Source organism: Stegodyphus dumicola, chromosome 4 (assembly GCF_044657685.1).
Source record: "Stegodyphus dumicola isolate Sdum_Otavi_A_Nest chromosome 4, ASM4465768v1".
NCBI lineage: Eukaryota > Metazoa > Arthropoda > Arachnida > Araneae > Eresidae > Stegodyphus > Stegodyphus dumicola.
Window position 1 is genome coordinate 255,451,133 of NC_140771.1, and position 22,688 is coordinate 255,473,820.

General features: G+C 37.1%; 1 protein-coding gene across 1 annotated transcript; it reads left to right on the forward strand.

The window, feature by feature from the left end:
- Positions 1 to 377: 377 nt before the first annotated feature.
- LOC118184107 (uncharacterized) lies at positions 378 to 17,950 on the forward strand. Its single transcript, XM_085816234.1, has 3 exons — positions 378 to 633; positions 12,824 to 12,962; positions 15,594 to 17,950. Exons 1-3 carry the CDS (start codon positions 471 to 473, stop codon positions 15,997 to 15,999), a joined length of 708 nt encoding a protein of 235 aa, XP_085672360.1. The 5' UTR covers positions 378 to 470; the 3' UTR covers positions 16,000 to 17,950.
- Positions 17,951 to 22,688: the final 4,738 nt, after the last annotated feature.

A 22,688-nucleotide genomic window follows, 5' to 3' on the forward strand; every position in this document is an offset into this window, starting at 1 on the left:
ATATGAACGGTAAAGTTTCCCCCCTTTCTTTTAAGAAAACTTTTTGGTACACTAAACTACTCGAATACATGTTTTAAGTTTGAATATGTAAATGCTATGGTTTCTATTTCCATGAAATTTGCAGAAGTCGCTAATTCGTTTTCTGCACGATAGATGGCACCACTGCAGCAGATTAAAAATCGATGCGAGTTGGCCCAATTGTGTTGTGAGCACTGATTGTGTTGCATGAGTGAAAGCACAGGATGTCACGCTATGCCACGTCATTGCCCACCCATTCTTCCAAAACCAGACACCCCTGCTCATATCAGTCGGATCGATCCCTAGAAAACTGCGACGTCACACCAGAACACACATACACACAGCTACGAAACCGCTTTTATTCCACGCTACGTCACGCGATTCCCCGGGGCCCGATTAGGTGTGAGGTGGTACCTACCTGACGCATTAGTAGAGGTACGTGGTCGAATGCTATGGCGTCGCATGGCGTAGGTTCTCAGGCAGATTTAGAAAAACAATTAATTTCTAAAGTGTACGAACATGATTTTCTATATGCTGTTGATGCGGTACACTATCGAGATCGGCACATGAGGGCTATGGCGTGGACAGAGATCGGAAAAGAACTCGGGATGCCAGGTAAAACCTACACTTGAGTAATACGTTTTGCCCGAAGTTTTTTTTTTAAATGCCCCTTTTTGCTGAAATTCTGATAATGGCACGACTAAAAAATTATGAGAATTTATTAATTAATTTTTATGAATTTTTTCTTTACCTTTTTTTATACCTCTTTTAATTAGTCTTAGACGAATAAATGTAAAACAGAAACTCCAGTTTTTTCAGTCTTGTATTGGCGTTAATTTCGTTAAATTTATCGTCGATTTAAACTTGAATTTTATCCATTTTAAGGATTACGTAGACAATATTCGGACGAAGAGATAATAAAAATTATCATCTAGCATATTATGCTAGTGTTACCCATCATTCTCGTTTATTTTTATGATTTAAATGTACTACATCTCTCGTATGTAGTTTATTTATATTTATAGCAGAGTTTATATTTATTTATATTTAAAGCAAGGTTTATATTTATAGCAGGGATTGCTGGGATTTTGTTTTTGCGTAAAATATTTCTGCTTTCAAAAGTGTTTTGCTGAAATTTTTAACGCATATCCTCCCAGGAAAATTTAATCTGTGAAATTATTTATTTGTGAAGCTCATATCATTAATGTCAATCGCAAAATTTTCTTCAACCCCCCTTCCCGCTCTTCGTATTTGTTTTATTGATATTCCCCCCCTTAAATTAATGTACTGTTTAAAATCAAATAGCACTGTTGATAGTATCCGACTTGTCAATGTTTAAGCAAATAGTTTCAGGGCATTTATTTAAGAACTGAGTCAAATATGACTGATTTAAAGTGAAAATACATTTATAATGAGTAACGGCAATTTATTATTCCGTTTAAAGCAAACTGTTTTTCCGTTGTACCATGATTAAGTTAATCTTATCCTATTGGAGTGTTTTCAGGGTGAACTTTTCTACAGAAACCCAGCAACGCAGATTCAGATTTAAACTTTTCTGTTTTATCAGTTTGTCAAACAGTCAAAGCGTATGCGCTTTTCTTTTGCTGTAAAAGCAATGTTTTTTTTATTTTTTACTTTTATAGAGAATGAGAGGAAAAAAGAGCAAAACAAAACAAAATTAATAGGCCCTTCTGGGCTAACGCCCTAATAAAAGTATATTCAAAAGCTACTTGGGAGTAACAAGCATCAAAGTATTTAGCGTTTAAATAAATTGCATGTCAGAGTATAATTATTAACTAAAAAGCTAGACTTTATTTAGTTTCATAAAAGTCTAACGAGATTTATTAAAGATTCTGTGGGTGAAATACAGCGAATTCTCAAATAAATGTTGAAAGAGAATGTTTGAAAATGAATAGGAAATTTTAATTGATTTTCTTCTCATTGATCATAAATTGTTTAGTCAAAGTTATTAGTGAGAATGAATAATATGTTATTGTTTAAAACACTTTTTAAGGATTTTAGAATGTTTAGTTCACAAATATTCGGATGTAAGAAAATATAAACGATTTTCACAATTTCTGGATTAAAATGCAATTTCTGATTTCCATTTTAAACAGAACAAAGATTTTTATTTCTAATATATTATTATATCTCAAGTTATTATCCCATTTATTGAAATTATTTAATGATTTACCCCTACTTGGGTCCGTTTCGGGAAAGGGGCGTAGATTCAGTGCATGATTTACGTATATAGCTACACAAGGTATAGCTTACGCCCCCAATTTCTTGGGAGCCCCCCAAAATTAATTACAGCCTTTTAAGGGGCTTCGTATCACAAACAGCTTAGGGCCTTATCAAGTCTAAATCCGGCTCTGCCTAGATTATGCAGATTTGATTGGCACACTACCGTGATAATGAGGTTAGGTTAGGTTATTTAATTACAGCAAAGCATCGAGGGCTATCTGCCTAAGGGAAGGGATGCCTTCGTGGAGGACTTTCTAAGGGAAACTGGCTCGTATATACGTTACACATGGGAAAAACCACGAAAACACCCATGCAGCCAGCCCATTCGCGGGATTCGAACCTCGGACCGAACTACCAGTGTTCAGCGACTTTACCGCTCGGCCGCTGGTGGGCCCGTGATAATGAGGAATCACTTCAGTCCGCCACCCAAAATAAGCAGGAAAGTAGTCAGCTAAATACTTTCTAATTCAAGTTTGTTGATTTTCAGCTTTTTCCACAGATCATCCCCGATGAAGTATAGGGTATGTTAACAGAAAATGTGTGTCTGTGTGTGATTATGGCAAAGCCTCGAGGGCTATCTGCCTAAGAGGAGGGATGCCTTCGTGGAGGACTTTCTAAGGGAAACTGGCTCATATACACGTTACACATGGGGAAAACCACGAAAACGCCCATGCAGCCAGCCCGTTCGCGGGATTCGAACCTCGGACCGAACTACCAGTGTTCAGCGATTTTACCGCTCGGCCGCTGGTGGGCTAACAGAAAATGAATTGGGTTATTTATAATATGACAAAGCACTCAAAAGCAATTTGCTCAGAGAGAGAGATATCTTCGCAGAAGACTTTTTAAGGGAAGTAGGCTCGAAATCACGTTACGCGAGGGAAAAACCAAAAAAACTTCCAGGCAGCCAACCCATTCTTGCAGATTTAAACCGAAACTGAATTACCAGTATTCATCGATTTTACCGCTTCTCCGTTGGTGGGCGGATATAGAATATAGAAAATGAAGTTATTTAAGAAAGAATATATCTTGCATCATATATCTTAGAGATAAAAATTCACCGAAAAATATGTCTGAAGTGAAAGTCATATTTCCTAAAAACAGTTATACATACTAAAAACAGTTATACATACTAAAAACAGTTATACATATCGAAACTCTTCTTTTTAGTGTAACGTGTATACGAGCCAGTTTCCCTTAGAAAGTCCTCCACGAAGGCATCCCTCCTCTTAGGCAGATAGCTCTAGTGTGCTTTGCCATAATTAAATACACCAAACACCTTCTTTTTAGTGAACAGTTATCTAATGAAAAAAAGTTTCGTGAAGTTCTTAAGAACTATTGGCTTTCAAACTGGTCGAGATTCAATCTTAGACTGATGTTGGCTTTTTCAGAAAAACCTGCGGAATTTCTCGAAACCCAAAATCAGTGTCCAAGATCGATTGAATTTTTATTAATTTTAACCCTAAAATACTGAATATGTAAATATAAAGTTGCTACTAATTTGTTTAGCTGAAAAATGTGAAACGCAGAGGTTTCACTTAATTTATTTGATCACAGCAAAGCACTCGAGAGTTTCTGACTATAGGGAGGACTTTCTAATTGAAACTGGCTTGTATCCACATTACATATGGAAAAGACACGAAAGCGCCGATGCAGCCAACCCGTTCGCCTGGAATAGAACCGAGGCTAAACTAGAAGTGTTCAGCGACATTACCGCTTGGACGTTCATCGGTCCACTGCCGAAGAGGAGTAATTTTTCATGAAGGACTTTCAAAAAGAAGCTGGCTGGTATTTATATTACGCATGGAAAAAGACCATGAAAACATACATGAGGCCAATTCGTTCGCCAGAATTAAAGCCCGGGTCGAACTACTAGAGAACTACCAGTGTACAGAAGTTGTAGCAACTCGGCCGTTTGTGGGCTACATTTGTTACAAATTCCCAAGTATTACGGGCCCACCAACGGCCGAGCAGTAAAGTCGCTGAACATTGGTAGTTCGGTCCGAGGTTCGAATCCCGCGAACGGGCTGGCTGCATGGGTGTTTTCGTGGTTTTCCCCATGTGTAACGTGTATACGAGCCAGTTTCCCTTAGAAAGACCTCCACGAAGGCATCCCTCCCCTTAGGCAGATGGCCCTAGCGTGCTTTGCCGTAATTAAATACACCACACCACCTAAGTATTGCGGAGAACCAGCGCCCGGACGGTAAAGTCGCTGAACACGTATAGTTCCGACATGGATTCGATTCCAGACGAACGGGCTTGTTGAGGAAGCGTTTTCGTAGTTTTCCCTGTGTGTAACGTGTATACGACCCAGTTTCCCTTAAAAAGTCCTCCACGAAGACATCGCTCCTCTTACGCAGAAAGCTGTAGTTTGCTTTTCCATTATTGAACCAAACCAAATCTAAATTTTTCATACGAGTTTCGTACTGAAAACTTAGTGTATTAAAATGTGTGTAATGCTAATAAAAGCAACTGTCTTTTATTGTTTTATAATGTTTGGACTAGTTATTAAAGTGCAAATCTTCCCCCTCCCCCCTCCCCCCCCAAAAAAAAAACTCGCAATGGTACATGGAGGAGTTGTAATCATGCATCTTCACGTATTCATAAATTTTCCGATTTTTTTTTTTTTTTTTTTTTTCTTGTGGCAGATTGTGAACAATTACAAATGTAACCCAGTCCATTAATCTATACAAGGCCTGATGTGGTGGTCTCTTTATCATGGAGGCACATGATAGGTGGGCCACCATCGCTTTTCCTATGAAGGGACGGCCAGTTACAACCATGCCTTCTCTGGGATTCGAACCCAGGCCCTTCGGCATCGCAGTAAGGTTCCCCACTGCATTTTAGTTTATTTTATAAGTTGGGGTTTTAATTGTGTTGTTGTAGTTTATAAGTTGGGATTTTAATTGTGTAAATAAGTTGGGATTTCTGAAGTGTTTTGTAACAAGAAATTACAAATTTGTTGCTGGGGGCTGAGATAGGATAGCTGGTTGGAATGCATGGTGAGTTTTTATCTCCATTTCGTCTATTTCTTTGTAGCGTGGGTTAAAAGGGTCAAATATCTGTTAAGACTCACTGTATAATTATTTAACTTCCTTTTCTATAGGGTCGAATTGATTATTTTGATTAAAGCAGAGCCTGTTAGGGCTTAGACTGTCAATGGGAAGGGATGATCTTCGTAGGGAAGACTTTCTAAGGAAAATTCGGTACTTTGTCATGGCGGCTTCCAACCATATTTGGCGATTTTAGATTTGCGCCAAGATCTCAGCTATAATTTCGCCAAGTTCGGGAAGAGCGACTGTAAAATTACACAACACAGTGTATAATAATAACAATAATACTCACATGTCGTTTTCTTGGAATATTTTTAAGAATTTTATCGTTATCTTGTTGTTATTTTATCGCATGTAATTGTTCCAGTCAGCTGCAGTACTTTCACACATATTAAGCGATTTGGGTACTCACGGAAAATTCCCGTCGACCACAAGAGACGGCGCCAAACCCCCCCCCCCCAAAAAATACTCATTTACTAAATACAAGAAAAAACGTTCTATTCTCATTTTTCTTTGAAATTTATTATATCGTCATTTATTTATATTTATTTTTTTTTCATTAAAAATTTCCATTATTTTTTTATTAAGAATTTATACTGTAAAAGCAATTATTTTAGCTAGGTTTTAATTTTTGTGAGAAAATATAAGTCTCGCGAAATACTTTTTTTTTTTTTTTTTTTTTTTTTTTTGGCTATTCAACTGCATGCTCTTCTGTAGTAGGCAGGTCCCAAATTTTAATATATATATATATATATATATATATTTTTTTTTTTTTTTTTTTTTTTTTAACTCAGGAATAATAACTAACGCGTGTAATTAAGGTTACACCAAACCCATCGTGTTTGTAGAAGTCTGTTCCATTTTGGGCGAAAAATCGCGTAGTTTGGCGCCTTTTCTATGATAGGCAAAAATGGTTAACGGGATTTTCAGTAAGTGCCGCGGTTTGTTACACCATTTCATGGACATCAACTCCTCTGCCCAAGAATACAATAGCAGTGACGAACGATATTTTGGAACCGCTGAATCAATTTCCAGCACGGAAGCTCTTCTTCTTTTTGGAATGTTTAACATTGCACCTCCAAATGCTTTCATTATTATTATAAAGTTTCATGTTGTGGCCATATTCGTACATTCTTTGGTCAGGTGAAAGACCTGTTTCTTGAAAAAAATGATACGCTATCCATGAGACTCATATTTTGGACTTTTTTTTTTTTTTTTTTTTTTTTGCCACTTCCATTTTTTGATTATACCGCAGGCTAGGAGGATCGGGGCTGTGCCCTTATAATGATAATGGTATCCACCGCATTACTTGGTAAATTACAGATTTTTAACGTCATATTAAAAAAAAATGGAATGAATATATTTTTAAATAACCAATGCGAATTCGAAACACTTCATCAAAAATGAATTATATAAGAAAACGCGGCGAGAGCAAAAATGCAACATGGTGCTAATATACGATTACGTGGCGAAGTATAAGAACACACAGCCAGATTTTGGTGGTGGTGTGGTGTATTTAATTATGGCAAAGCACACTAGGGCTATCTGCCTAAGGGGAGGGATGCCTTCGTGGAGGACTTTCTAAGGGAAACTGGCTCGTATACACGTTACACATGGGGAAAACCACGAAAACACCCATGCAGCCAGCCCGTTCGCGGGATTCCAACCTCGGACCGAACTACCAGTGTTCAGCGACTTTACCGCTCGGCCGCTGGTGGGCCAGCCAGATTTTGGAGAAGTATCTCTATTGACTGGCGATTCAATATCGGGGTCGCTATGAGAAATAAATATCGAAGATTCATGAAAACAATCAACCTGTTCTGTTGCCTGGAATAAAATTCAAGTCAAATGAATTTGTCAGGTCGCGTAAGTCGCAGTCTTGAGAGTCTGTGCGTTTCAAAGCTCAAAAATCATTAACTGTTTTTTAAAAAAAACAGAAAACATACTTCGTCCTATAAGATAAAAGGGCGCCAAAAAGTTAGAGGCGCCTAAATTTAATAAATCCGTAGCTGGATAAACTAAATAAAAATATTTCGCAACTCTAACTGTCAGCTAGTAGTCAGAGCCATCGCAAGAAATAAAAACGGTATTTCATAAAATCTTGAATGGGTTGGCTGTATGCGAGGTTTCATGGATTTCCCCATGCATAGCATAAGTACGAGGAAGTGTCTCTTAAAACTTCTTCCACGAAGGCATCTCTTCCTTGCTTTGCCATAATCTAACTAATCTTATTTAACATATTAATTTTAAACTGAAACGGGGAAGATATATAAAAGCGAGTAAATAAGTATAAAATTAATTCTCTAATTTTTCTAAATCAACTTTTTTCATTGATATGTTATTCAGAATTAAATACGTTTTATAGAGTATTTGAGAAATAACAGAATTATGACATCTAAATTAAGATGATTTTCAAATATCTGGGTTCATTGATGAATTGTGTAGTTCTATAAAGATTTTGGAAATAAATATGACGCATTGGAATATTAGATGTAAAGTTATTTTATTTTAAGTTTATTAGGAGAAAGGAGAATGGTTAGTTCTTGCAAATCTCGAACATTTAGAACTAAGGACTCCCCGTCCGTTTAGGAGCTCTCTCATAGTATTTGAGATACCCCAGGACGTAATGGCAGACGAAATAAAAGCAACATTTGAAGATCTTTTGCCAGAAATACCGGTCGCCAGTTATCTTCCCCAAAGTCCCAAGACATTGGGACGAAACTAGCTGTAATTGGATAGTGGAAGTGACAGCAGAATTCAAAGACAGGCCTCTCGACCACAAGCGGGTTTATATTGGATTTACTTCATGTCCGTTTAGAGAATACGTAAAAATCACCCACTGCTATAACTGCTAACCCTTTGGCCACCTAAGTAAAAATTGCAGATTTCTACCAGCCTGTACTAAGTGCGGAAAAGGTCATTTAACACAAGAGTGTAAGGCAGAAGAGGAAAATTGTGCGAATTGTGTTCACTCCAATACGCATAATAGCACAGACTTTGACACAAGTCATGCGGCAAGTTCTTCAAAATGTCCCGTATACCGACAGGAACTGCAACGAGGCAGCAAAACACAGCAACAACAAATGTAGGTAGTTAACAATTCCGTCAAATCACAGGACTTGGGTTTCTCCAAGCCAACCTGCAGAGAGCTAGATCTGCAACGCTAAACTTCATGGACATTATAACAAAGAAAAATACGGATATCGCCTTCATACAAGAGCCGTATTTAGCACATAGTCATCTGCCAGGAACTCCACCCACAAGCAAGACGCTCCAGTCAACCTCTCAAGAGGCTGTCATAATCTATAATGGTCCTCTATCTCCCCTCCTTACATCTCAGACGCAACCCTCAGTTACCATTAAGCTAGAGATAACTACCGGACACCCTCAAATTACTAATGTGTACTTTCCACCAAGCGAGGAATTAGATCCTCTACTAATAGAAATCAGCACTGTCAACCAAATCTTATTAGCAGCTGACTTCAATGCTTCAAGTCCCTTATAGGGGGCGCGAGTGGAAAACGTGAGAGACGAAAAGGTTTTGGAATATGCAATGACAAACATAGTAAGCATCATAAACACGTCACTCACCGCCCAAGTGCAGAAGGTTGGCCAGATTTAACCAGGGTTTCTTCACAATTAGCAAATCAAATGTCGGAATGGCATGTTATGGACATTCCCTCTCTGAGCGACCACAGAATAATTAGCTATCTAATGGGCACTCAATTAACTTATACTCTGAAGCAGAGGTCCAAGACAGATTATGGAGGTCATCAGAAATTCCTTAATCTGCTTCGTCCGTATGTAGATCAATTGATTTTAAACTTCCAAGCAAGCAACACCGTAGACGGACTGGATGATGCCTACAGGCATTTAAGGGCTATCAGAAACCCCTATACCGACAATGTTAAATTGGCCATTTTCGATGTACCTTTTCTCAAAATCTGCTGTAGATACAAGCTTGAAATTTTTTCTGTAATTAAAGTATACCTACCTGATTATACTGAAATGAGCTTTTGAAACATTTTGAATTTTGAAGTAAATTACAGGATATTTTGTTAGGCATAGTAAAATTTAGCACTTTTCTCACACAAAAAATTTAAAAAAATTTTTTTTTCTAAGTTTATTACAAAAAGCTCATTTCAGTAAATATTAGGGAACCTAATAAATAAGCCATAAAAAGGTTAGATACCTGTGAGCAGTAGTTCCTGAGAAAAGATACATCGAGTATAAAAAAATCACGTTTGGAGAAAAACGCGTTTTTATGTAAAAATCCTCATTGATCAAAGCAGTAGATGACAAATTAAAACTAGATTTTTTTATTCTAATTTTCATAGAGATTAAAGAATGGTATTTTTAGAAAGGTAAAAGTGTAGAGAATTTGAAAATGCAAAAATCCGAAGAGTTCGGGCGCTCAGAAGAATGGCACAGTCAGAAACAGATCCCATACAAAGGACACAAAAAATGCAGATGTACAAGAAGGCTATTACACAATACAAACTACGAATAATAAAGGCCAGATCCGACTCCTGGCAGGAAAACTGTAGCAGAATACCGGAAATTTTTGGGAAAATATAAAAAATCGCCACAGATAAGGTCAGTTGACTGCAAATGTGGCCCCCGACGCACCAAATTATAAGAAACATTCTTTCGGTAATACTGAAAACAGTAAATTCGGGAAGAAAGAATATCGAGACAATTACACAAAATGCACTAAATAGGTTCTTAGAGTGGGCACAAAAACATACACTTACGATCTCAGCAAAAAGACTACCATGCTATTTATAGGGCGAAAAGAGATTAACGAAAAGAAATCCTACCATTAGACTGAACGGCAGCTCAGTAAAATGCTCTCCAAACATAAAATACCTAGGATTTATCCTCAACAATAATCTCTCTTGGATTCCCCACTTAAAAGAACTCAGGAAAAGATGTATCGCACTCACAAACACAATGTTACGCACAACAGGACTGCAGTGGGGGAGCACCACCGTGGGTGCTTAAGAGGGGGTACCAGGCAATTACAGAAAGAATTGTTCTCTACGGCGCAGCGATGTGGGGAAATACACTCAACGTAAGCATGCGTAGATTACTCTTGTCCATGCAAAGGCTGCAGCTCTTGCTCATCTGCAAGGGCTACAGAACTACTTCAACGACAGCTCTGCAGGTTCTAGCGGGAATTCCTCCGCTAGACCTGCAAGCGGAAAGGGAGTCAGTAATTGCAAGAGCGTTAAGGCTAGGTGAGGACGGAGTTCTATGGAATCAACACCACTTTGCTGAAGACTTTGAAAAACACAAACCAGTGACACAAGGACATCCGGCTGAAACACATCTAAAAATGTATACTCTAGGCCACTATGTGACACCAAACTAAACGGCTAGAGTTAAATTGCAGTAGTGGCAGTCAGACACAGTTTTATACACATCATGGCCCTTTCCTGACCTATCTGCATAGATTCAGCCTGAGTGACACAGAAAGATGTCAATATGGAGAGGTGGGGGATCTAGACCACTACGTCTTCCACTGAACAAACACGGTGCAATATCATATAAGAAAGCCAAGTCAAGCTTACTTGGCTTGACTTGGCTGGCCACAATGGGCGGAAAATATGAGAAAAAACAAAACAGCAAATAAAAAGCTACAAGTGGTAATCAGCCATTGTCAGAGGAAGTATTTTCTAATACGACGATAACTGTCCCCAAACAGAAAGAATCAAGCGCTTAGCGCTCTGAAACATAAAATGGACAAGACACACTAAATCAATCTGTTAATTATGCGGGGTACACACCTCGGACGTCTCAGCCCAAGACTAACTTAGATAATTAGGATTATGGCAACAACTTGCCTATATTAAAAAATTTTACTTTTGAAATTAATGTACAGGTCTAGGACTCGAAAGACCAGATATAGACAGTAAAATCGTCAACTGCAGTGTGTGTTTCCTACACTTAGTAATTGTATATTTAAATTACAAGTTTGTGATTAAGTAGTTCAAGAAGGGCAATAGCAACTTATGTTATCACCTTAAGTTTGTGAATAATATTATTCTTGGTATGGCATTTTTGCCTTCTTAATTTTAATAAATGTTTAATTTTTTATGTAAATCTTAAGGAACAGATATCTGTATTTATGTGATCAGCTGTATATTTGAAACTCTCCCTAGTGATTCAAACATACAGCTGATCCCTAAGTGGTAGATGATCAATTGTCACTATCGATGGACGGAGATAAATTGTCGTCTGATCAGCTTTCGTGTAACCAGTTTAAGGTATTAAATAAGAAAACACGAATACCAATACATATACCTGTTCGTGTGTCACAATATATGTGTCATGTGTCTTCTTGCTTAAGATAAGATCCACTAACGGCCCACCGGTAAAGTCGCCGAACACCGTTAGTCGGTCTGGGTTTCGCACCCGGCGAACGGGCTGGCTGCAAGGGCGTTCTCGTGTTTTTCTCCATGTGTTAAGTCCCAATCACATTATGTTTCGGCTACGCGGGACTTGACGTCGAAAAGGGACAATTCTCAGAACGCGCACAATTCCAGGAAACCCACGTAGCTAAGTTACCATTTTCACTTACTACAATGACTTGAACGCCAAACACTAATCGATTATCGCTCAGAGTGGGATCACGCGAGGCTTCAGAAGCAGAACTTTCGTCTGACTGGTTGTCACTACCCGGGACTGAGGTCCAGCCGAGACATTTCGGTGAGGTTTGAAAAAATCCCACGTAGCCGCAACATAGTTTCCGTAGCTAGGCGGAACTTCGCTTCAGGCGGGGCTCTTTTTTCTAGGAATCCTCCCGTTTAAACCAATGCTACCAGAATCTCGTTTCTCAGATAAGTACCGTCTAGCAGGGACTGTAGCCATGTGTGATAACCTCTTTACGTGTATACGAGCCAGTTTACCTTAGAAAGTCTTCCACGAAGACACCCTTTCCCCTTAGACAGATAGCCTTGTATACCTTGTATAATCAAATAAATCATAAATGCTGGCTAGTTTATAAGGACAAGAGGTGCCTTCTGTTCAGCTATTTGAGTTTCTTAAGGGTCCTTTATACCTTTTTCACGTTTCTGTTTGATTTACAAGACATAGCGATAATTCGCTTAGTTCTTCAAGAGTACCTTAGTGCATGCTTCCCAAAATGGCAAGACTTTGCAAAATGTACTCAGTTTTAAAAGTTTGTTAAATTTGTGTATGCACTGTGTAACCTGGCGATTCTAAAAAATTATCATGTCATTTATATCTCTGCAAATATTATTCTGACGTTTAGGTCAAAATGCAACCTTAAATTTTGGCTCTCAGTGATGCTTGAAGAAATGGTGGTTTTTAAAATTTCAAAAGAATGTCACTTCCAGTAAAATGATCTAAGCTCATCAAGTTGTGTTTAAATATATAAATGAACTATTATAATTTATCTCTGGAAAATGCAAAGAAATATATTACACGTTTTGATTATGATAATATTTTCTTTTGACTCAAATCAAATATTATTTTTTTATTTGCAGCTTCACAATGCAAAGATATGTGGAGAAAGTTGCGGAACTGTTATTTAAACGCTATTAATAGACGACAAGGCAAGAACATTCCGAAATGGAAATATGAAGACGAAATGTCATTTTTATTGCCATTCATTGAAATACGATCGTAAGTTTCTTATTTTCTTTTAGTAAAAACAACTTACAAATTACTGAATAGTATTTTCTAGTCATATTGCAGTATGCATATTTGGCAGATAGTCCTCGAGGTTTTGCCATAATCACATAAACCAAATCAGGCTTTCTTCGAAACGTAGTCTCTGAATTGTTGTGTTGCACTCTTGCTGATGAACGATATTATTTAATGATACTTTGATGGAAAGATACTGAATCCCTTAATTCTACATTTTGTACACATAACTTGTTTATTAAACTGATAAATAATCTAGTTGCATTAATGTAATTTTGTCTCTATAATTTAATTAAGGATTCTAATAAAGCCAATAATTTTTTTGTTTGTTTTGTTATAGTTTTTCCTGAAAAATAAATAAATAAATAAGACTCCATTTTAAAATACATAAAGTTATCTTTTATGAAACAATTAAATGCTTTTATGAGAATTGAAAGTTCATCTTGTGCTTATAATTTAAACTGAAACCATGAAAACGAACGTGCAATAAGATGAAACTGTTTTAAATGAAAAGTATTCAATCATTTACTCGAAATACTTTATAATTGTTTTGTGGTATGGGCCCACCGAGACCACTTAATAACTGCATTCGATGAACAGAAAGAAATTGACGTTTTAATGAAATAAATAGCTACTCATGCAGCAAGATTACAAACAGGTCAGACAGAGAAAACAGAAATAAATTCCCCTTAACAGACAAGTAATATCGCAGATAACTTAAATTCACCTTAACAGGCAAGTAATATCGCAGACAACATAAGTTATCCACACATAAATGTCCAAAGCAGTAATCAACGAGTAGGTCTCAAAGAAGTCTAACGAATAACTGAAATAAATATTCTCAGCTTCGGACATAGCCGATATTTACAAGCTTCCCAAACCACTTCGAGTTTGCATAACACCATGATTTCGGTTGTGTAGATTTCAGTAGCCCCCTTTTTTATGCATGTGTTTTATCTGATTGTAACGAAACTTTTCCGCCGAAAAACATTCTTAATAAAGTTAGGAAAAAAAATATGAAAGCAGTACCTTTAGTGCGGGTAGTAATCACCACCCAAATCTATGATTTTCTGCTAATGCTTTGGTAGTTTTTCAAAGAAAGCAGAACTGAAATTTTCGGCCCAGAAACTTGGTAGCCGCGAGTCCAAAAACAGATCAACCTCATTTCGGTCATCCTGTGCAGAATGGAAGATACCATCAATAAGATGTAGCAGCAGGTGTGAAAATAGTCCGAAGGACCGATGTCGGGGGCTATAGGGTGTGTGAGGCAAAAGATCCCATTCGAGTTCGTACAGAGTCCAGCCGGTGAATGCAGAAACATGTGGTCTTGCCATCATCTTGATGGAACATTACCTTTATGCGCTGGAACTCAGTTCGACGTTAGCAACATCAACGCGGAATATCATCTCGCTGTACACCTTACTGACGAGGGTTTTATCTTTTTCCAGATACTCTTTGTGGATAATACCACGGCAATCCCACCAGATACAAAGCGCGATCGTTTTGTTAGTCGAATTGCGCTTTGCGACGCTGCCGAAGAGTTAGTTCACCGGGCTCAAACCAACCTCCTTTTCGGCCTGTGTTGTTGAAGTAAATCCACTTTTCATCACGGTCCAGAAGGTCCAACTAATGATACGGTCCAGAATTTTGTCCTTTCGTTGATAATCGAACACATTAGTGAAGGCCCGAACACGTCTGTCCTTATCTCTGCTTGATATTGCATGCGGCATCCAGCGATTGAAGTTGGACGTCAAATTTACAGGATGCATAGTGCGACTAATGGGCATGGCACTAACATCTAACTGCTTATCAAGCTCTCGTGTGGTTGCGTATTGATCTTGGTATAAATGTCCAAGTATAAATGGTATAAATGGTATAAATGTCCAAGTATAAATGGTATAAATGTCCAAGTATAAATGGTATAAATGTCCAAGTATAAATGGTATAAATGTGGTATAAACTTTGATATAAATGTCATTGTATAAATTATTTATACCAACGATCTTGGTATAAATAATTTATACATAAACAAAAAGTATAAATGTCGGTTCAGTTTTCAAATTGTTGCCGTCAAATATTAGAGCCCTGCGTTATAGTTAAGAAAATTAAATAATGAAGAATCTGCATGAATGTATGTACTTTTCTCACACTGTAAAAATAAGGGGGGCTACCTAGAGACATCAGATTTTGAATAACGTAGTCCTCCATTCGAATATGGGCATCTGGAAGCCCAAATTTGGAATTTGTTTTATGATCTATTTCATATTTTGCCAAGCATTAAAGAATTTTCGTTTAACAAACTGAACGATTTCAAAGCGAGCAATGGCAACACTGTACGGAAAAAAGATAGGGGGGGGAATTTCATCACCAGCGCGCGAGCCTGTATATCGGAAATTCTAAAGATATGCTCTTTTAAATAATTTATGATATTGCTTTTGAATTTCATGGTTTAAATGCGAAGAACATGATATTTAATAAGTAAAGGTAACAGGCAAAACATTAAAAAAACGCCCCTTTGGGGGTAATATAAAATCTGAAAGTTTTCAGATTTTTTTTTATACATTTATTTTTAAATCTTTTTATTATAAACATTATTTTTATCTCTACCAGGCCTGAAAATGATACGGAACTGCACTCGCAATCTTCAAGTCTTAGTAACCTATCTGTCTCATATAATGAAGGAAATGTGGACAATTCAATGTTTTCGGAGAGAGAAGATAGTCCAGAAATGATTCTACCAGGAACATCTAACTTAATACCGAAGAAAGAACCGGAGGATGAAATGCATGATGTGTTGCCAGCTCCTAAACGCAAAATAAATTTTCGTCGGGATCGAGTGGTGGAACGCCCTGTGTCGAACACTGTGCACGATGAGACTGAAATGTTTTTTCTAAGTATATCTGAGACCGTCAAAAGACTGCCACCTATCGATCAAGCGAAAATAAAAATGGAACTCTGTAAATTAGTATATGAAGCAGAAATTCGACAACTAGAATCTCGATCTGGAAATTTATAGCGACTAGCTTAAATTATTTTAATTCAATAACCTTAAATAATTTATGCCAATCGCTATTTAATTCAAGCTTAAATAGCGATTGGCATAAATTATTTAAGGTTTATCAATGATCTCTGCTGTTAATTGCAAGTTTAAAAACCATTATTTACCAAAGAAATACTCATCTGAAACAAACTGGTTTCTTTTAGATTTAAAATCTATGCTTGTAATATGTTATTTTTATTAATATGTTACGTTATCTTTGTGATAGGTATCTAATAATCTTTGGAATTCCATTTGTGGCTCGAAATATATTAGAGCTATTATGCATTTCGAAAATTATATCCATTCGAATTCTTGCATAGTTATAGAACTACCAGTTTGTTAAAATGACGATTTTAAATGTAATGAAACTAAATACATGTTCAGTATTAATGTTAAATTCACGTTTGTATAAAACTGCAAAGTATCTTTTCAGAAACTATGCATTTTGCCATTTAAAGGCGCGTTAATGTCCAGTGTTAACGTTTTTATTTATTTCGACTGATATCAAAGCACGATAAAACTAAATTTATGTATAATTACTTACATATAATATCACATTATGTCGCTTATGTTAATATTCTTCAAAGATTCATATTATAAAGAGTACTTGAGTGAATCAGAAATGTGGCTACAATATATAAATGAATGTATATTGTAAATAGAATGTGATTTGTATATTAAACTAGAAATTTGTACTAAGATGGCGCTGAGCATTCAGCAGCTGATTGCAGCTGCATCGTGGGGGCAGTTGCATACCCTATTGATCATGAGGCATGAAAGCGAAGAGATGTGATTTTAACTTACGAGGACGTGACTTCACAGCAGAAGACCGGTTGCTCGTTCAGCCATCGTTTTGCTTTTTCATTTACAGTAAGACCCCGCTTAACGCGGGGGGGATACGTTCCATCAAAGTAGAGCGTAATGCGAAACAGCGCTAAACGAGGCTATCTTTACATGTAAATATTGAGGTTAGGGAAAGATGGCTAGGAAATTGGTTAGGTATTAAATTTAAAAAGTATGTTTTTTTAATAAAAATAAAACCAAACATTTATTTCTTAAAGCCCAAATTAATACCACATTATTATTTCTTGCAAAAATAAAAACAAAATATAAATAACAAAACGAATATTCTTAAAAAAAAACAAATAAAATTCTAAGTCAGTCATATTTAGTTAGCCTTCCGCGTTTTCAGTGTTCTGCCTTTTTGTGACAAAAGCATCTAATGTTGTTTGCCTTTTTCTTTTGCGTTGTTCTCTTAAAAGTTCTTCATAAACGGATAGAGCATCTCTAACACCACGCCTTACTTTTGAGCTCCTGTCAAAATTCGGATCATTTTCAATGAATTGATCCATTATTTCAGTTATGGTAGACAAACTCCTTTTTACAAACGCCAGTTCTTTTTGCTCTTCTTCTGAATCACTGCTGTCAACATTTTTGTTTTCTTCTTGTTCAGTTAATTCCTTGAGCTCATCATTAGAAAGACTAGCCGCTGCTTCTTGAATTATTTCTTCGACATCTTCCACATTTACCCCTTCAAAATATGTCTGTACAATACCGCACCAAACAAGAAATACAAGTACACTCTTTCGGATATGTATTTGAAACCTATCGCTGCATAATATTTCGGGGAATCCCCGTATGCTGCGAGCGATTTCGTGGAATCCCCGGGTTGAAATAAAAGAGCGCTAAACCGAAACAGCGCTAAACGAAACAGCGTTAAGCGGGGTCTTACTGTACTTAGCTGTTGCCTCTTTCATGTTTGTTTTACTTATTATTTAAGATTTGTAATTTATAATAAAATTCTCAATGGTATTTTAAACCTTATTCTTGTGTATTATTCCAGAAAAACAGAAAGGATTTTTTTTTTATTGCATTGTAAGTATAAGAAATGAACGTTGATGAATAAAAACGATTTCTAATTTTCTCATTTTACTGATTTTTATTACTAGATGTTTAACAAAACCTGGTGCGGAATTTTTTATTAGAATCTTATATATATGCGGCTTAAGTGTTTGTCGCCGATAGTTTATTGGTTGCTTGCGTAACTGTAAATTGTTTTATTCCCCGTGCAGTGCAGCGCGTGACGAATATTATTAGAAAGGTAAGCCGGAAAAATTAAAAATACAAAAGCAGCACGTGCATTTAACATTTAATAAATAAATTTAACATCTATATACTATAATAGAATTTGGAAATATGTAATCGGCAACGATGAAAAAACAAATAAAATGAAATAAATAAATATCTTTATTATATGCGGCTTAAGGGTCTGTTTGCCGTCGATAGTTTATTGGTTGCTTGCGTAACTGCACTAGCCGATGGGGCGAAGTTGCCACGGCACAAGGTTGCCGTTTCAATTGAGACGTAGACAATTTCCATAAGTCTCAGGGCCAAAAGCTTAAGCGTGTTGGCATTTTTTTACCTGAGCCTGCATTTGGACACGGTCAACTTTATGTTGCCTGTTCAAGAGTTCGTGAAAGAACGGACTTAAAATTAAAAATAATGGAGGGTCCTCTGCAAGGCGAGCTTAAAAATGATGGAAAGATCTACACAAGAAATGTTGTTACAAAGAGATCTTTGACATGTGAATTAACATTTTATTATTTAAATCACCTTTATTTGTTGAGCTAGCGGTGGCTCTTAAGAAATGTACCGCCAGTGGTTTCCTTCATTGCACTCTACTTTAAGCAAGTAGAAGGAGGAAACCCCGTGGGGCAGTAAGCAGTGTCTTCATATGCCCGCATAAACATAAATCAAGACATGATAGGTCCGGTGATCGAGCAGGCCAAAGCATCGGACCACCATGAGCGATTCATTGTTGGCCAAATCTGATGTCTAGGTGGGTACGAAAGTTATGACTGAAATGGGCATCATCGTGTTGAAACCACATTGTCTGTCGCATCGATGCAGAAATTTGTTCGTCATCTAAAAATCATGGAATGATTTGCTACAGAAAGATCAAATAGTTAAATCGGTTAGACGAAAAGGCAACAGGTAAGGTCCAATATCCTAATTTATTATTTCAGGGGTAATTATCAATGCCTCTGAGATTTAACAGAAATAAATGTGATAATGCTGTTATCAGAAACTCTCCTTCTTTTACCCACACATGTATCTTTACTTTTATTTATGTCTAATTGAGTTTTATTTACTTGAAACCTACTATTAATGTTATATATTTATAACAACCACTTTCATAATTACTCTCACTTACGGGAAAAAAATGATGAAATCTTAAATAATCGTAACTTAGAATTTAAGTTATTTAAAAAATATAGTTTAAAGTGCTGAAAATAATTAAAGCTACTATTAATTATGCATATTTAGTCTAAAGAGCAAAATTGTATTATCTTCTGGTTTTCAGGAAATGATAAAATATTTAAACTTTAGATAAATACAAGGAATACAAAATTTTAAAAAAGAATGCAAATATATTAAAATCAACATGTAACACAAGGACATAATAAAGACATTTTCACAACTGTTGCAAAAAGGTGGAATTTGGCGAACATTTAGGCGTCTTTAAGACGTCTTGATACGATGCTTTCACAACCAAAATATCACCTGCGAAAGACGCAATAACGACGTCTGTGCGACAAAAACCTCATCTGCAAAGACTTAATAAAGACGTCTTTGCAACGGTTGCAAAACAGTGGATGTTCGCGGACATCTGGGCGTCTTAAAGACGACATATTGCAACGTTTTTGCAACGACGTCCGCGACGAGTTTGCAACGTCGTTACGACGTAGCACAGCAAAGTCATTTACTACAACCACGTTGCAAACTCGTTTGCAACGCTTGCAAACTCGTTTGCAACGTGGTTGTAGTAAACGACTTTGCTGTGATTGCGATTTGTATCAATTGTGCATGAGTCTTGCTTTACATATGCTTATCACAGCATATTGTATTTTATGTATGTCTAATACGTATCGCATCATATGTATACCCTGTACAAGTACTTGCCTCTATGGCGGCATTGCTCGTACACTACTATTGCTGCTGTACTGCGCGCGTAAATGCTAATGCATTAATTTATTCCTGCGTTTTGTACCTTTTGTATCTTTTGTGCTTATGAGTATTGCATTACATTTGCTTATTATTGCACTTTATATCATTGTATACTGCATTACTTCTATTGCACATTGTATTACCTCTATGGCTGCACTGATTGTACACTATTATTGCTACTGCACTGTGCGCGTAATACGCTAATATCTCCGATTATTACATATATGTCCTGCGTAAAGTGTTCTGTGTATTTGTGTATTGCGTTATGTAAATTATATGCATATGAATTCTGCACTATATGTGATTATTACTGTATATTATATTACCTCCGGTGCATATTGCATTGCATCCTGTGTCCTACGTACTGCATCCCATGTATCTGTGTACTGCGTCTGGTATCAATTGTGCATATGAGTACAGCATAATATGTGTTTATTATTGCACTTTGTATTATTGTATATTGTATTACCTCTATTGCATATTGTATTACCTCTACAGCCACATTGATTGTACACTACTATCGCTACTGCACTGCGCGCGTTAACATGCTAATATCTCAGATTATCACTCATGTGTCCTGCGTAATGCGTACTGTGTACATGTGCACTGCGTTACGTATCTTCTGAGCATGTGAGTATTGCATTATATGCGTTTATTATTGCATATTGTGTCACTGTACATTGTATTACCTCAATTGCATATTGTATTGTGTATTGTATTAAGTGTTTAAGTGTTTTTGTGTACCTTCTCAAGTGTCTTTAAGTGTTTAGGTGTCTACGGGTTTGAAGCGTCTTAGGTGTTTGAATGTTATAGGTGTTTTTAGTATTCATGTATTCTTTTTATTTATTTATTTATTTATTTACGTGCACATTTCATGTGTGTTTATGCTCTGTTTAATGTACAAACAAGACTACCCCACCCACAAATGTACATCAAATTTCAATGTAGCCCAATGTCGCCCTTGTATGGCCATGTTTAATCTGAATGGAATATCAGTAAGCTCCAGGTGCGGCCTTGTGCAGCTCCAGGGAGTTGTTGCATCTGGTTAGTGGAAGGCGTGGGACATATGCCTGCTTACCCCTGTTAAACACCAGGCGTCCCCGTCCTCCGTCACCTGTCACCTGTGCTACTTGGGTAAGATGATCCCCCACAATGCCGGGCAAAACATTACCGAAACCCGACTCTGCACTGCACTACATCGTATTACATGAGAGTTCTGTACTGCTCAGAGAAGGGCGTTAAAGTGCGTTCAATATTCCTTCCCTTGAGACGGATGCCTCATCGGTGAATACACATTAGCAGAGAAATGGTGATCTGTTGTCACACTTTTCAAGATACTAGAGCGACCTTGTGCGAAATGGCGAAAAATATTTGGCAATAATTCCGAAAAGTTACTTAAATATTTTTAAAATAATTGTTTGCGTCAACTAAAATATTAAAAGTTATCAGAAGTTAACAAATAAAAATTCTGTGTTTATGTATGAATAAAAATTCTGTGTTTCTAAAGCTACGCAAATTTCTGATGCTGAAGTTAATAGGATTGTGAACTTTAAATTGCTCAGTAGAGGAAATTTTGAAACTTCTGAATAGATCAAGCATGATTATTGCATCATGCTTGATCATGATCATGGTAAGCATGATTTATTGTGTAATATCTCATAAGACGACATATCAGCCAAAACCACATCCAGGAAGACACCTGAGTGACGGATTGTCGCAGCTATGGGCGAATACAAGGAATAGCTTACACAGAAAAGTCTGTTCGCCAAATTGCAAGAACTTGTGGATTGCAATGGGCCCACATGGCATATGGTGACAGACACACCGGGTGAAGGACCTCCCACCGAGGTCCTCATTATACGAGACCCATAAAGAGTTTGAAATATCCAACACCCGTGGGACTTTCGTTCTCGCGGGCGCAACCCCCGCAGTCCCCGTGCGGCTTTTACTAAGCATTGCCAGAACGCTTCGTTGCAAATTTTAAAACGCTGTCACCTTGCCTCCGGGCACCACTCCATCGGCAAAACCACATTGTATTAAGGTTCTCTGTCCGCTTTGTCAGTCCCCACCACGAAAACTGAATGGGGTCAAACCGTGGCCTTCGAGATTAGATGGCCTGGTCAGCTGCAGAATCACGTGATTTGACGTCACGTAAGGCGTCTGAACTTTCACCCTTCGCACTGCATTGTGTGGACACTAGTGCTGTAGAAGTAACGAGAAATTGTGTACCCGTATGTATTCGTTACTCGGTGAACCAGTACTCGTTACTATCGTATCGTTACTCGTTACTTTCGGTAAAATCGATCGGTATCCGTATCTTGAGCCTATTTTATCGGTCTACGGCCCTAAAAAGGGCTTTGAAACGTCGCATTGCATTGAATCACGTGAGCTATTCTATCCTGCGGGAACTGGGTAGTGCTACGATAGGGAGTTTTGCGTCGCATTTTTGGGTAGAAATAATTCACTTTATTTTGGCTATTATTTTTTGGTGTACTGGATTCATTATTAATTTTTCTATTGCTGTCAGGGCTTAGTTTCTAAAGTCAGAAGGCCGTCAGGAAAACAGGAAAAAATAAAATAAAAAATAAAGAAAGAAAGGAAATAAATATTACAATAATAACATTAATTAGTAATTAAAATAACAAAAAATTACTTAT